The sequence below is a fragment of the Phacochoerus africanus genome, chromosome 14, assembly GCF_016906955.1.
Source record: "Phacochoerus africanus isolate WHEZ1 chromosome 14, ROS_Pafr_v1, whole genome shotgun sequence".
Classification (NCBI taxonomy): Eukaryota; Metazoa; Chordata; class Mammalia; order Artiodactyla; family Suidae; genus Phacochoerus; species Phacochoerus africanus.
Window position 1 is genome coordinate 37,384,915 of NC_062557.1, and position 16,996 is coordinate 37,401,910.

Sequence of the window (16,996 nt, forward strand, 5' to 3'; positions counted from 1 at the left end):
AGGGGTTTCCCCTTAGTGTCAAATTCATTAGATGAATTTGGGAAGTGTCAATCAATAATTGTAGAATAACAATACTAAATACTTAATTCTCTAATAATAAACCACAGAGGTAGAGAGTATGTCTTGAATTTTTTTGTTTCTTCTAAGGTCCTGAGTTCTGTCCAGAGTAGATTGCTACCAATTTGAATTTTGCATTCAGGTAATATTGAGTGTATATCTAATAGTAGGCACTGTGGTGGGAATTGGGGATACAGTGGTGACAGTGGTCACCTCATCAAGTGTAGAGTGTAATAGAATGACATGTTTAACAGATTATCGCTCAGGTGAATATGTGCATGTGTGTCTTAATGCACCTGTGGAGGAAAAATACAATAGGTCATGAGAAGGTATAACAGGGAACAGAATTTAGACTGGGGAGTCAAGTCTCTGTGAGGAAGGGACATACTAGCTGAGACCATTAGGATGAGTTACAGATTAACTAGGTAAGCATTCATGGTACTAGTGCTTCATGTGGAGGCAGCAGCATGTGTGTACAAAAAGTCATGAGGTGGGATGGAGCTAAAGGAAAATTAACATGGCGGGAATGTAGGGAACACAGAGAAAGAAAGTGAAATGTGAGGTTTGAAAGATAGGCAGGAATCACGTGACTTAGACATTTGTACACTGCATTAAAAATTTTGGATTATGGGAGTTCCTGTTGTGGCACAGCATAAGTGAATCTGACTAGTATCCATGAGAATTCAGGTTTGATCCCTGGCCTCCCTCAGTGGGTTAAGGATCCAGTGTTGCTGTGAGCTGTGGTGTAGGTCGCAGACACGGCTTGGATCCTGTGTTGCTGTGGCTGTAGTGTAGGCCGGCAGCTACAGCTCTGATTAGACCCCTAGCCTGGTTACCTCCGTATGCTGTGGGTGCTGCCCCAGAAAAAGACAAAAAAAAAGGTAATGAGAAGACCATTTCTACCAAACATTTTCAGTAATCCAGGTGATGAGAGTAGAAGTGAAAGACATGAAATATAAATCCTATACCATAAATGTACATTTCATTAAATATTATTCCAGATTTTTTTTGGTCGTGGCTGTGGCACACAAGTTCTTAGGATCCAACCCACACTACAGGAGCAACCCTGAGCCACTACAGTGATGCCATATCCCCAACCAGCTGAGCCACAAGGGAACTCCCCATTTAAATGTGTGCATATGTAATGGTAGACAGACAATTTAGGAACAGAAATGGAGTTATGTTACTCAAACTTTCTGAAACTTGGTCATTTTATGTATCATGGCAATTTTTCCTTGATAATTTTCATTTCTGAAGATTTTTGCTTTTAATGCTGCTTTAAAAAGAGAGACACAGTTCCAAACATGAATGAGATACAGGAGTTTCAAAGAGAGTGGAGGGGGAGGAGGAGAAGGAGAAAGAATAGAGTTTTTGTAGTTATTTTTAGACCGTAGTTTTGGACTCAGGTTCTTTTATATCACTTTCTAAACTTTTCTGAGTTTTTGTTGCTGGGAATTAGCCTAGATTATCTTGTATGCTAACTTGATATTAACACTAAGCTGTTCACTCAGCTGTGGTAATTTTGAACAGGGAGGGCAGGCATGTCAATACAAAATCCCTTGGGTTAAGGAGGGCTTTTAGCCCCATCCTTATCTCCCAAAGAGTTCTCTGGATTCGGGGCAGCCCTTTCGTTAGCTGCCTTCAGTTTTCTGTAAGATTTTTACTTCAGTCTCTGAAAGCCCTTGCTTCTAAAACATCACCTGAAGTTTCACCCCTTTTTGTATTAAAGATACTAAATGTTACACAAGGATGTCACTAATGTTTTATTTACTTTTGTTGTATTTTTAATTTTTGTTTATAGTTTTTTATATTCTTGGACATCTTCAGTGTTTATGTGATCATATATCTTTTCTTCATTTATGATTTTTGCCTGTGGTAGATAATGCTTAGAAAGGCAATGTTAAAAAATAGCAGTTCCCGTAGTGGCGCAGTGGTTAACGAATCCGACTAGGAACCATGAGGTTGCGGGTTCGGTCCCTGCCCTTGCTCAGTGGGTTAAGGATCCGGCGTTGCCGTGAGCTGTGGTGTAGGTTGCAGACGCGGCTCGGATCCTGAATTGCTGTGGCTCTGGCGTAGGCTGGTGGCTGTAGCTCCGATTAGACCCCTAGCCTGGGAACCTCCATATGCTGCAGGAGCGGCCCAAGAAATAGCAACAACAACAACAACAACAAAAAGACAAAAAAAAAAAAAGACCAAAGCAGGGAGTTCCCGTTGTGGCTCAGTGGTTAATGAATCCGACTAGGAACCATGAGGTTTTGGGTTTGATCTCTGGCCCTGCTCAGTGGGTTAAGGATCTGGCGTTGCCATGAGCTGTGGTGTAGGTTGCAGATGCGGCTCAGATCCCGAGTTGCTGCGGCTGTGGTATAGGCTTGTGGCTACAGCTCCAATTAGACCCCTAGCCTGGGAACCTCCATATGCTGCGGCAGCGGCCCAAGAAATGGCAACAACAACAACAACAACAACAACAAAAGAAAAAGACAAAAAAAAAAGAAAGGCAATGTTAAAAAATAAAATAAAAAAAGCCGTGTTACCAGGTAGCTTTTTTTTTTTTTTCTTTCTGCAATTTCTTGGGCCGCTCTGGCGGCATATGGAGGTTCCCAGGCTAGGGGTCTAATCGGAGCTGTAGCCACTGGCCTACGCCAGAGCCACAGCAACGCAGGGATCCGAGCCGCGTCTGTGACCTACACCACAGCTCACGGCAACGCCGGATCCTTAACCTACTGAGCAAGGCCAGGGATCGAACCCGAAACCTCATGGTTCCTAGTCATATTCGTTAACCACTGAGCCACGATGGGAACTCCACCAGGTAGCTTTTAACATTACTATAATTTAATTGTTAATGTTTACAACTTTAATAAGTCTGAAATTTATGTTTTATGAGAATGTACCCTACTTTGTTTCCCCATTTTATGCACTAATTTTTATTTAACTAAAGTTTTTCTTTCAATGATTTTAAAATACTTCCTTTATCATTATGTTACTTTCTTACATATACTAAGATCTGCTTTCGAACTTTGCGTTTTGTTCCATTGATTGGTCTATCTTCATACCTCTACAATAAATATTGTTTTAATTCTATTTTTAGGGAGGTCCCATTGTGGCTCAGCAGGTTAAGAACCTGACTAGTATCCATGAGGATGCGAGTTTGATCCCTGGCCTTGCTTAGTGAGTAAAGGATCTGGAATTGCAACAAGCTGCAGCATAGGTCACAGATATGGCTCAGATCTGGCATTGCTGTAGCTGTGGTATAGGCCAGCAGCTGCGGCTCCATTTCAACCCCTAGCTTGGGAACTTCCATATGCCTCATGTACAGCACTAAAAAGACCCTCCCGAAAATTATATTTTATTCTCCGTATCTGTTGGGAGATAATTTACCTACTTCTAAAAATAAACTTATTTCTTATTTTCCTTAAAGTACCAATAGCTAAAAGTAGTTCCTAGACCTTTAATAGCATCATTACCCAGTGGGTGCAGAATCTAATATTAAAACACATTATGTAATAGTGAACTAAGATAGGTCAAATTTAAAAAGATCTGATAAGAAAATCATTACCAAAGAACCTAGAGCCTCAGTTCTATTTCTTCTAAGATCTACTCCATAAAATGTATGAATCTATGAAGGGAGTAATCTACTGTTTGTACAAAAATGTTTTAAGTTGTCCATTTTATACTCCTTTCTGGCATAGTTTCTTTGAAAAGCACCATAATTTATCGAGAACATGAATGTAAGGAAAGACTGCTGCAAGCCAGATTGTTGCTTTACCACTTGCTAATTGCGTGATTTTGAGTAGGTTTTTAAACTGTTATGCCTCAGTTTCCTCATCTTTGGAAGCACAGAATATATTGCATCTGAAGAGCATTTAGAACAGTGCCTGGTACCTACACATAAAATCTTTGCAAGGATTAAGTGCTATTTTTATTCTGGGTTGGTATTCAGAAATCCCATTCATAAAATGTACAAATTTGCATTTTGGGGGATAAGCCTGGTAAGGAATAAAAAAAAAATTTTGTTGTTGTTATGAGTTCTACATGCAGAAGTTCCCAGGCCAGGTTTTGAAGCTGCACCATAGCAGTGGCCCACACCACACCACAGCACTGACAGCACTGGATCATCAACCCACTGAGCCACCAGGCAACTCATAATTTTTTTTTTTTTTTTTTGCTTTTTAGTGCCGCACCTGCGGAATGAGGAAGTTCCCAGGCTGGGGATCAAATCAGAGCTACAGCTGCCAGCTGCCAGCCTATGCCACAGCCACAGCAACACAGGATCTGAACCACGTCTTCAGCCTACACTACAGCTCATGGCAATGCCAAATAGACCCTTAACCCACAGCACGGCCAGGGATTGAACCAACATCTTCATGGACACTGCTCTGATTCGTTTCTACTGAGCCATGACGGGAACTTCTAAAATTTTTTTTAATTGAAGTATAGTTGTTATACAAGAAAGAATTTTTTTTTTTTTTCTTGGCTTTACTCTTGGCATGGAGAAGTTCCTGGGCCAGGGATTCAGCTATACCAGAGCTCTAACCAAAGCCACAGTAGTGACAATGCCGGATCCTTAACCCACTGAGCCACGAGTTAACTCCTCTCCCAGAATTTAAATGTGGACCCATTTTAAGCTAGGAAAATTGAATGGCTGAGAGAAAAAAAACTTCTCTTTGTTAACCGGGCCTTTTTATAATATATTTGAAACTGTAACTAAGCTGCTTTTCTAAATTTTAGTTTCAAATCCATTTGGTAGACATTTTCAGTATTAAAAGGGTACTGTGAATTGTAGAAATTAAAAAGTTTAATGTAATTGTTTTTATTTGACTGGTGAGTGTAGGCAGAAAAGTTGTATAAAGTTTCTTCTAACAAAAGAAATTCTTTTTTTTTTTTTTTTTATTTGTCTTTTTGCTATTTCTTTGGGCCGCTCTGGCGGCATATGGAGGTTCCCAGGCTAGGGGTCGAATAGGAGCTGTAGCCCCTGGCCTGTGCCAGAGCCACGGCAACGCGGGATCCGAGCCGCATCTGCAACCTACACCACAGCTCACGGCAACGCCGGATCGTTAACCCACTGAGCGAGGGCAGGGACCGAACCCGCCACCTCATGGTTCCTAGTCAGATTCGCTAACCACTGCGCCACGACGGGAACTCCAAACAAAAGAAATTCTAAGCCATGATGAGTTATTTTGGTAAGAAAGTAAGGTCTTTTTGTCCTATACTGTTTTCGAAGAATGTATATTTATTTATTTTGGTAGCTACATTTGTTTTTCTGCCTCAAATCAGAAACTTATCACATTGTTAAGCCCCCAAATACAGATTTTATTATAAATTCTCAGCATTGTGGGGCTTTTTTTGTTTGGTTTGTTGTTTTTTGTTTTTTGGGTTTTTTTTTGCTTTTTAGGGCCGTACCTGCAGCATATGGAGGGTCCCAGGCTAGGGGTTGAATCGAAGCTACAGCTGCCGGCCTATGCCACAGCCACACCAATGCCAGATCCGAGCGGCGTCTGCAACCTAGACCATAGCTCACGGCAACGCCAGATCCAACTGAGCAAGGCCAGGGATCGAACCCACAACCGAATGGTTCCTAGTCAGATATGTTTCTACTGCACCACAACAGGAACTCCTCAGTGTAATTTTCCCCCAGTTATTCTTTATTGTTTAATAGTGAAGGTGTATGTGATGGTGCTTAATAGTCGTGAATTTTATCATATACATTCCCAGAACCCTCTTCCCCCCTCTTTTTTTTTTTTTTACAGCAGAAAACAATCATTTGCAGATCTTTCCTTATGAAGGTTTATGGCTAATATGACTATTTAGCCATTAGGGAAGATAGTATTTCTGCCTCCCCTTCCTGATCATGTGCTAGTCCCTGTCCCCTCTCCCCTACAAAAATCATTATTGATTTGCATTAATATATCTACCTATTTTGACCTAGTGATTTATACCCAAGAGTTTGCTGTCTGTATTTCTAATACGTTTTCCCTGCGCAAAGTTAACTGGCCCATTGGGCAGATGAATTCAGGATCGTGTCCTCTTTCTGAAACCCATGTTTTCATGAAATGAGCTAAGTGTTCCTGTAATGAATGTAAAGTGAGTTGGTATAACAAAATTCCTGCCTTCTGTGGCTTTATATTTATATAGCATATATAAATTCAGTAACATTTGGTGAAGTTGAGGCAGGGGAAAGAGGGGTAGTAGTATTTTTTTAACTGTGTGCTTGTATTATTTGGGATAAACATTTAACACATTTATTAAAGTATTATTTTAAATGGGAGTTTTAAAAAAATCAGACAAAAGGAATAAATGCTTGTGACATGGTTAGATACCCTGCCATGCTGGATTACTTTAGATGTGATTTCTGTTAGTGTGCTTATGAAGTTTCATGCCCATAACTGAACTGAGATTCTCATGGTCTGAAGAGCCTTTAATGGAGCATAGTGACCAGTTTTGGCTCCTGGACAGTTTCTTTACTCTCATTTTGATAATTTTGCTCTATCTAGTTTTGTTTAAGGAAAAAAGAAGTTAATTTTAAGTTACTTGAGTATAAATATTTTTAATGTTTAATAAATATTACAGTACTTTGTGGTACTTAGCATATACCAGATACTGTTTAACAAATATTAATCTCTAACTATTACATACAACTATTAAAATGTTTTATATGAATAATAGAGATTTTTAATTTAACATTACATTTCTCTTAGCATAAGCATCTTTCCTGATATTACTGTGTAATCATAACTTTAAGTAATATTCATCAATTCATCAAATATTAAGACCATCAAGTTATATTCATAAGTATAGAGAATTAAAATATTAAAAACTATTTTTGTTTTTAATTTCAGCTGTACCAACAGGGACGCTTATGTCAACTGGGCAGTGAATTTTGTGAATTGGAAGTTTTTGCTAAAGTATTGAGAGCTTTGGATAAAAGGTAAATTCATTTTGTAACAATTGTGGTAAACTATACATAATCTAAATTTTACCATTGTGACTTTTTTTTTTTTTTTTGCTTTCTTGGGCCACACGCATGGCATGTGGAAGTTCCCAGTCTAGGGGTCGAATCAGAGCTACAGCTGCCGGCCACGGCCACAGCCACAACAACATGGGATCTGAGCTGCATCTGTGGCAACACCAGATCCCTGATCCACTGAGCAAGGCCAGGGGTCAAACCCGCATCCTCGTGGATACTAGTCAGATTCATTTCCACTGCACCACAATGGGAATTCCTCACCCATTTTTGTGAGTGTGCAATTCAGTAGTGTTGTTTTGAAACCATCAGTACCACCCTTGCATTTTTGTGTTCAAGAAAAAAAGCATGAATTCATCTTCCTCACTTTGGTTAATTTGTAGTAGAAGTTATGTGTACCTGTAGGCAGCATGACCTTTGACTGTATTTCTTGTTCTCTTTAGCATTCTTCCCTAAATTTGCTTTAAATGCCATTTCTTTTTCCTAATCTACATTTCAAGGAAAATAAGAATATACTTTTACAGAATACTGCTAATCTTTAATATGAATATTGCCAAGTTGTTTCATTTGTTCAGCAGATGAAGTAAATGCTTGTTAGAATGCCTACTATATGTCAGCTACTGTACTAGATGCTAGAGTTACAGCAGTGAGTAAGTTCTACGAGGTCTCTTCCTCATGAAGGTTTATTTTAGAAAGGTTTATAAAATAATCAGCAAGTAAGTAATTAACATGATTTCACTGTTAAGTAATACCTTTGGAATGTGGTCTGTGTACTAAGCCTAAGAGAAATTTCTTGGTTAGTTGACTAATAAAATTAATCTGTAAAAAATAATAGATGAGAACTTCATTTTGGGACAATATGCAATAGAAATGCTTAGGCACTATACTATAATAGGCAATGGAAAACTTAAAAAAAAATCTTGGGAGTTCCCGTCATGGCTCAGTGATAAAAAAAACCCAACTAGGATCCTTGAAGATGCAGGTTCGATTCCTGGCCTCACTCAGTGGGTTGAGGATCCTGCATTGCCATGAGCTGTGGTACAGGTCGCAGATGTAGCTCAGATCCCACGTTGTTGTGGCTGTGATGTAGGCCGGCAGCTGTAGCTCTGATTCTGCCCCTAGCCTGGGAACTTTCATATGCCCTAGGTGCAGCCCTAAAAAGAAAAAATATATGTATAATTTTTTACTCTAAGAGAAAGTTAGCTTTCTTGGATTTGAATTTCTCTATGCAGTTCTAAAGATGACCATTGGAAAGATTTAGTGGAATACCTCTCTTTCATCTCTCAGGTTATCTTTCATCAAGTCCAAATCCCTTGGTAAGTGTTTAATATATTTGTGAAACTGAAGTTTCCGTCATGGTGCATCGGAAACAAATCTCACTGGGACCTATGAAGTTGCGGGTTTGATCCTTGGCCTTGCTCAGTGGGTTAAGGATCCGGCGTTGCCGTGAGCTGTGGTGTAGGTCACAGATGCGGCTTGGATCCTGCGTTGCTGTGGCTCTGGTGTAGGCTGGCTGCTACAGCTCCAATTAGACCCCTAGCCGAGGGTGCAGCCCAAAAAAGACCAAAGAAATAATAACAATATATTTGTGAAACTAGAAGCATGTACTTTAACTTTTCCCCCCTTTATCCAAAGCTGTGACTTTGTTATTTACATTTTGTTTAAAACAACTTTTTATTGAGATACTTCACATATGTAAAATTCACTGTTTTATTTATTTTATTTAATTTTTTAATTTTTTTTTGTCTTTTCTAGGGCCTCACCCTCGGCATATGGAGGTTCCCAGGCTAGGGGTCCAATCGGAGCTGAAGCTGCCTGCCTACACCAGAGCCACAGCAATGCAAATCCAGGCCGCATCTGCGACCTACACCACAGCTCATGGCAATGCTGGATCCTTAACCCACTGAGCGAGGCCAGGGATCGAACCTGCAACCTCATGGTTCCTAGTCAAGATTCATTAGCCATTGAGCCACGATGGGAACAACAAATTCACCATTTTAAACTGTATGGTTCAATGGTTTTTAATATATTCACAAGAATTTGCAACTATCACTACTATCTAATTTTAGAACATGTTCATCACCCCAAAAAGAAACCCAGTACGCATTAACAGTCACTCCCTCTTTCCTCTTATACCTAGTCCCTGGCCTACCATTAATCTGCTTTCTGTCTCTGAATGTATATAATCTAGACATTTCGTATAAATGGAACCATACAATGTGTGTTTTTTTGTGACTGAATTTTACATATAATATTTTCAAGGTTCTTTCATTTTGTTGTTTGTATTAGTACTTCATTCCTTTTTATGGCTAAATAATTTTCTGTTGTATGGATATACTGTGTTTATCTAGTCATCTGTTGATGAATATTTGGATTGCTTCTACCTTCTGGCTATTATGTAATGCTGCTGGGAATGCTCACGGACAGGATTTCTTGTGGACACACGCTTTCAGTTTTCCTTTTTATTTTTCTTTTAGGGCTGTACCTGTAGCATATGGAAATTCCCAGAGTAGGGGTCGAATCAGAGGTATAGCCGCTGACCTACACCACAGCAACATGGGATCCGAGCCACATCTGTGACCTACACCACAGTTCACGGCAATGCCAGATCCTTAACCCACTGAGGAAGGCCAGGGATTGAACTCTTATCCTCATGGATGCTAGTCAGGTTCATTAACTATTGAGCCATGACAGGAGCTCCTGCTTTCAGTTCTCGTTTGTATCTATAACTGGGGTAACTTGAGGGTTAGCTTTCCGAGTAACCTCTAAATTTTATTTTCCACAGCAGCTGCACCATTTTACATACTGTTACCAATGTATGAAGGTTCCAATTCTTCCATGTCCTTGCCATCACTTTTTTTAAAAAAATGTATTATAGCCATCAAAGATGGTGTGATGTTATATCTTATTGTGAGTTTGATTGCATTTCCCTAATGATTAATGCTATTGAGCATCTTTTTTGTGCTTATTGGCCATGTGTATATTTTCTCTGGAGAAATCCCTATCAGCTCTATTGCTTAGTTTTAACTGGGTCATTGTTGTTGTCAGACAATTCGTTTTTTAAAATTGATATCAGGGGAGTTTCCATTGTGGAACGGCAGAAACGAATCCCACTAGTATCCAAGAGGATGCAGGTTCAATGCATGGCCTTGCTCAGTGGGTTGGAGATCTAGCATTGGTATGAGCTGTGGGGTAGGCCAGAAGCTGTAGCTCCAGTTTGACCCCTAACCTGGGACCCCTAGCCTTTGGCCATATGCCTCAGGTGTGGCCCTAAAAAGCAAAAGCGAAAAACAAAAAATCGTATTAAAAGTTCATTTCAGGAGTTCCCATCGTGGCTCCGCGGAAACAAATCTGACTAGCATCCATGAGGACACAGGTGGATCCCCAGCCTTGCTCAGTGGGTTAAGGATCCCATATTGCCGAGAGCTGTGGTGTAAGTCGCAGATGTGGCTTGGTTCTGGTATTGCTGTGGCTGAGGTGTAGGCCAGTGGCTATAGCTCTGATTCGACCCCTAGCCTGGGATTCTCTCCATAGGCTGCGGGTGTGGCCCTAAAAAGACAAAAAAGGAGAAATTCATTTCATCCTTCATTGTCATCAATTTACACATACAGAATCATTCAGTGATCCACTGAATTAAAAATATTAGGCTAAATTGTGATTTTTTTTTTTTTTTGGTCATTTTAAGGCTGCACCCTTGGCATAAGGAAGTTCCCAGGCTAGGGGTGGAATTGGTGTTGTAGCCACCGGCCTACACCACAGCCATGGCAATGCCAGATCCTTAACCCACTGAGCGAGGCCGGGGACTAAACCACTATGGGAACTCTTAGACTGTGAATTGTTACGGCCTCATAATGCATAAGGCAAAAAGCTTTTTATTTTATTCCATCATTGAAAATAATACTGTTTTTTGAAAACAGTAATTAACATTTTCTTTTTTTTTTCTTTTATCTTCTTTTTTTTATTGGCCCTCCCTGTGGCATTCAGAAGTTCTCAGCCAGGGATCAAACTTGCACCATAGCAGTGACTCCAGCCATTTCAGTGACAATGCTGGATACTTAACCCACTAAGCCACCAGGGAACTCCCATCCCAGCACTTTCTAAAAGGATAAAATATGTTACCTTTATAAAAACAAAAGTAGCTTTTTCCTTCTCTTTCAGACATTTGCTTCATCATTGTTTCCAGGCTTTGATGGATCATGGTGTGAAAGTTGCTTCTGTCTTGGCCTACTCATTCAGTAGACGGTGCTCTTATATAGCAGAATCAGATGCTGCAGTAAAGGAAAAAGCCATTCAGGTTGGCTTTGTTTTAGGTAAGTAATGATAAAAATCAAGGAATGTTTTGTCCTGTGACACGACTAAGAATTAAATTTGCTATCGTTAAAGTAGTCTTCTAGGACATTTCCATAGTGAGTGTAAGGAAGTTATGAGAAAAACATGAGAAGAACTAGGTGTGTTATACTGAACATTAACTTATGCTCTCTTTCTAAAAAATCCTTACGACATTCTGATGATGTGATGGTATTCATAGTATTTTACAAATGAGGAAACAGATTCAGAAAAGTTGAGTAACTTGCTCAGATCACATAGTAGTGGAGCTAAGTTTAGAATCCTGCAGCTCTGTGATTCCAAACCACTTTTCTTTCTGCCATGTCAAGCTGCTACCATCCTCTTTTGCCAGCTTACTGTATGCTGTGATATGGGATTTCGTCCTTCTGGGATTTCAGCCTTCCCATCTCTAAAATGGGGAAATTTGTATTACTATGAGAATGCTGTAAGCATAAATGGAAAAGGATTCTAAGAAGGTTTTGTGTGCTATACATATAGAAAAATATTGTTTAGTGTTTGCATAACATTTTAGTATGGTTTTTATAAATCTCCATAGGTAAGTATGTTTCAGGCAATTATTTATTAAAATTATTGCTACCTTGGAGTTCCCATCATGGCGCAGTGGTTAACGAATCCAACTAAGAACCATGAGGTTGAGGGTTTGATCCCTGGCCTTGCTCAGTGGGTTAAGGATCCGGCGTTGCCGTGAGCTGTAGTGTAGGTTGCAGACGTGGCTTGGATCCCGAGTCACTGTGGCTCTGGCGTAGGCCGGTGGCTACAGCTCCGATTAGACCCCTAGCCTGGGAACCTCCATATGCCGCGGGAGCGGCCCAAGAAAGTGGCAAAAAGACAAAAAAATAAAATAAAATATAATTATTGCTACCTTTCTTTGTCTTTAGAAAAAATTTTATTTTGAAATGATTGTAAATTCACAGTATCAAAATCACGAAATTGATACTGGTTTAATACTGTAACCTAGACTACAGACCTTATTTTACTTTCATTGTTTCATACCTATACTGTTTTATACTTTCATTGTATGTTTTCTTCCTTCCTTCCTTCTTTCCTCCCTCTCTCCCTCTCTCTTTTTCTTTCTTTTTATGGCCATACATGCAGCATATGGAAATTCCCATGCCAGGGGTCGAATTGGAGCTGTAGCTGAAGCCTGTGACACAGCCATAGCAACACCAGATACGAGCCACATCTGTGACCTACACCACAGCTTGTGGCAAGGCTGGATCCTTGACGCACTGAGCGAGGCCAGGAATCAAAGAGACTATGGTGAGTCCTTAACCCTCTGAGCCACAGTGGGAACTCTTTTTTTAAAACTTAATTTTTTTTATTACTCAGTGAATTTTATTACATTTATAGTTGTACAACAATCATCACAACCTAATTTTATAGCATTGCCATCCCAAACCCCAGCACATCCCCCCATCCCCCTGCCTGTCTTATTTGGAAGCTAAGTTTTTCAAAGTGTATGAGTCAGTATCTGTTCTGGAAAGAAGTTCATTGTGTCCTTTTTTTAGATTCCACATGTAAGTGATAGCATATGATGTCGGTGTCTCACTGTCTGGCTAACTTTACTTCACATGATAATTTCTAGGTCCATCCATGTTACTGCAGATGCCATTATTTCTTCCCTTTTAATGGCTGAGTAATATTCCATTGTGTTTATGTACCACATCTTTATCCACTCCTCTGTCGATGGACGCTTAGGTTGTTTCCATGTCTTGGCTATTGTATATAGTGCTGCAGTGAACATTGGAGTACATGTGTCTTTGAGAGTCATGGTTTTCTCTGGATAGATGGCTAGGAGTGGGATTGCCAGATCAAATGGTAATTCTATTTTAGTCTTCTGAGGAATCTCCATACTCTTTTCCACAGTGCTTGCTCCAATTTACATTCCCACCAACAGTGTAAGAGGGTTCCCTTTTCTCCACACCCTCTCCAGCACTTACTGTTTGTCGACTTCTTGATGATGGCCATTCTGCCTTGTGTAAGGTGGTACCTCATAGTGGTTTTGATTTGCATTTCTCTAATAATGAGTGATGTTGAACATCTTTGCATGTGTTTTTTGGCCATCTGTATGTCTTCTTTGGAGAATTATCTGTTTAGATTTTCTGCCCATTTTTTGATAGGATTGTTTGGTTTTTTGGTATTGAGCTGCAGGAGATGTTTGTAAATTTTGGAAATTAATCCCTAAGCGACTTATCAGTCACTTCATTTGCAAACATTTTCTCCCATTCTGTGGGCTCTCTTTTTGTTTTGTTTAGGGTTTTCTTTGCTGTGCAGAAACTTTTAAGTTTAATTAGGTCCCATTTGTTTATTCTTGTTTTTATTTTCATTACTCTAGGAGGTAGATCTAAGAAGACATTTTTGATTTGTTTTGTTTTTTAAATTTGACATATGAGTGAGATCATGTGGTACTTGTCTTTGGCTTATTTCGCTTATCATGATACCCTGTAGGTCCATCTGTGTTGTCACAAATGGCAAGACTTTTCTCTTTTTCTTTAAAATTTTATGGCTGTGTAATATTCCACTGTGTGTGTATATAAATATACATTACATTAGACTTTTTTTCCTTTTTTGTCCGCCTCGTGGAGTTCCTGGGCCAGGAATCAGATCCTAGTTGCAGTCACCACCTAAGCTGCTGCCCTGGCAACACCAGATCCTCAGCCTACTGTGCTGGGCCAGGGATTGAATCTGAGTCCCAGTGCTCCCAAGTTGCCACTCATCCTATTGCGCCACAGCGGGAACTCGTACCTGACACCTTCTTCATCCATTCATTCATCTGTCAGTGAACATTGAGATTGCTTCCATATCTTGGCTGTTATAAATAATGCTGCAGTGAACATTGGGGTGCATAAATCTTTTTGAATTAGTAGTTATTGCTTTTGGGGGGTAAATTTCACAGAAGTGAAATTGCTGTATCATGTGGCAGTTCTATTATTATTTCTTTGAGCAGCCTTCGTACTGTTTTCCATAGTGTCTTCACCATTTACAATCTCACCAAAGGTGCATGAGGGTTCCCTTTCTCCACATCCTTGCTAAATGTTTTTTGGTGATAGCCATCCTGACAGGTATGAGGTGGTATCTCATTGTGATTTTGATTTGCATTTCCCTGATGATTAGTGATGTGGAGCATCTTTTTCATGTATCTGTTGGTCATCTGTGTGTCTTTGAAAAAATGTTCAGATCCTCTGCCCATTTTTTAATTGACTCTTTTGTTTCTTTTGATGTTAGTGTGTGCCTTTCTATGCAGTTGATTCCATGTAAGGATTCAAATAAACACTATTACTGTCAGGATGCAGGATTTTTCCTTCATCATAGACTACCTTTAATTTTTATTATTATTATTATAGTTGATTTACAATGTTTCATCAAGGTCTGTTGTCACCTTTAATTTTTTTTTTTTTGTCTTTTTGCCATTTCTTGGGCCGCTCCCGCAGCATATGGAGGTTCCCAGGCTAGGGGTCTAATCAGAGCTGCAGCTGCCAGCCTACGCCAGAGCCACAGCAACGCAGGATCCGAGCCGCGTCTGCGACCTACACCACAGCTCATGGCAACGCCGGATCCTTAACCCACTGAGCAAGGCCAGGTATCAAACGCACAACCTCATGGTTCCTAGTCAGATTCGTTAACCACTGCGCCACGACGGGAACTCCTAATTTTTAACTTCTTACATTAATGTGTGTATACGCATGTTCTCTCTCTCTCTGGCACGCGCACATATTCTTTGCCAACAAATTTTCATGATCATTTCCTTCAATGTTAGACAAGTTTTTTGTAGTGATCATAGAGTGTTTGCTAGAGGAACTTAAGAACATTCTTTTCTGAAAAGAACTCAGCATTTATCTTTTGATAGTCCCATGGAATATAAATCGCAACAAAGAATTTTGACTGAAGAGTATCTTTTAACAACAGGGTGTTTGTGATGTTGATGAATGTTAATATTGACATCTATTTAGTCCTAGATAGTCAGCAAAAAAATCTTTCTGGGAAATAATTTACTCTCCAGGAAGGTGAAAGGCAGGAACGCTGATGTTCTGTTATCTCTACAGCCATTATAATGAGCTAGATTGAAGAAATATCTTGGAGATAGAATTCCTAAAAGATGTAGTTATATTATTAGTCTTTATCCTAAGATTATGTAGTCAGTAAAAAAAAAACTTCATGCCAGGGGTATACACAATGGGAGTATACACAAGGGAGTTCCCACTGTGGCTCGGTGGAAATGAATCGGACTCGTATCCATGAGGATGAGGTTCAATCCCTGGCCTTCCTCAGTGGGTTAAGGATTCAGCATTGCCGTGAGCTATGGTGTAGGTCTTAGACATGGTTGGGATCCCATGTTGCTGTGGCTGTGGTGTAGACCAGCAGCTATAGCTGTGATTCATCCCCTAGCCTGGGAACCTCTATATGCTGAGGGTGCATCCCTAAAAAGCCAAAAAAAAAAAAAGTGTACATGATGGAGACTTTAAAAAAAAATAGCTTTATTGAAATATAATTCACATCCCATACAATTCACCAGTTTTAAGTATATAATTCAAAGTTTTTAGTGTCCTCACAGACTTGTAAAAACATCACCACAGTAAGTTTTAGAACATTGTCATCATCCCAGAAAGAAGCCATATACCCATCAGCCATCACTCTTCATTTCCTTCTAACCCCTCCAGCTCTAGGCAACCATCAGTCTACTTTCTGTTCCTGTACCTATTTTTGGTATTTTATTTAAATGGACTCATAAAACATGATCTTTAATTGGCTTATTTTATTGAGCATAGTGTTTTCAAGTTCCATCCGGGTCGTAGAGATAGAATTTATCTTATTTGTTTGTTTGTTTGTTTATTTTGCCGTTTTAGGGCCGTGCTGGTGGCATGTGGAGGTTCCCAGGCTAGGGGTCGAATCAGAGCTGTAGCGGCCGGCCTACGCCAGAGCCACAGCAACGCGGGATCCAAGCCGAATCTGCAACCTATACCCCAGTTCACGGCAACGCCAGATCCTCAACCCGCTGAGCGAGGCCAGGGATCGAACCCGCAACCTCATGGTTCCTAGTTGGATTTGTTTCCGCTGCGCCATGGCAGGAACTCCTAATATAAAAAATTTTTAACCAGGTATTAGAGAACTGAAAAGACAAAAGGGCAGCAAGCAGGCATTAATCATAGCACCTGCAAGAATCACGTGCCACACCTAGGACTTGGGATACCAGGAGATGGGGTTGGAATTATTAAAATTTAGAAGCTTGAGGAGGTGCCTCACAGAGCCGGAATGCCACTCAGCTGGTACAGGTGCCTCAGAGTTCTGAGAAGGGGGCTCTTTGGTCTAGATCTTGACCTCTAGGGACGGCTCCTGACTGGCTGGTGCTAATGTCTCTGATGGGGTTCTGTGAATCTGGTTCTGTAAGTGTTGGAAAACTGCAAGTGGAGTTGGCTTACTGAGATGAATTGCCTCTGCCAGATAAAGAAATGTTGCCCTGGGGCACTGCTGTGGGCAGGAACCTTGCTGGCCGAAAGGGAAGCTATCTGGGAGTCTCTCCAGCTACTCCAGTCTTACATTCTTTCTCTCTAGTGCCTTTGGTGGAGACTACCAGGGAGCCAGCTGGTGAAGGAGAAATGTGGTGTAGAGAATTCTAGCCCGGCATCATAAAATAGT

At 40.3% G+C, this 16,996-nt stretch overlaps 1 protein-coding gene across 1 annotated transcript in view; it reads left to right on the plus strand.

Annotated features, from left to right (window-relative positions):
• Window positions 1-16,996, plus strand: part of APPBP2 (amyloid beta precursor protein binding protein 2) — a 64,467-nt gene that overhangs the window by 17,645 nt on the left and 29,826 nt on the right. The window contains exons 2-3 of the mRNA XM_047757136.1: window positions 6,891-6,979; window positions 11,174-11,325. Coding sequence (XP_047613092.1) covers window positions 6,891-6,979; window positions 11,174-11,325 — 241 coding nt within the window. The remainder of the gene's footprint in view (window positions 1-6,890; window positions 6,980-11,173; window positions 11,326-16,996) is intronic.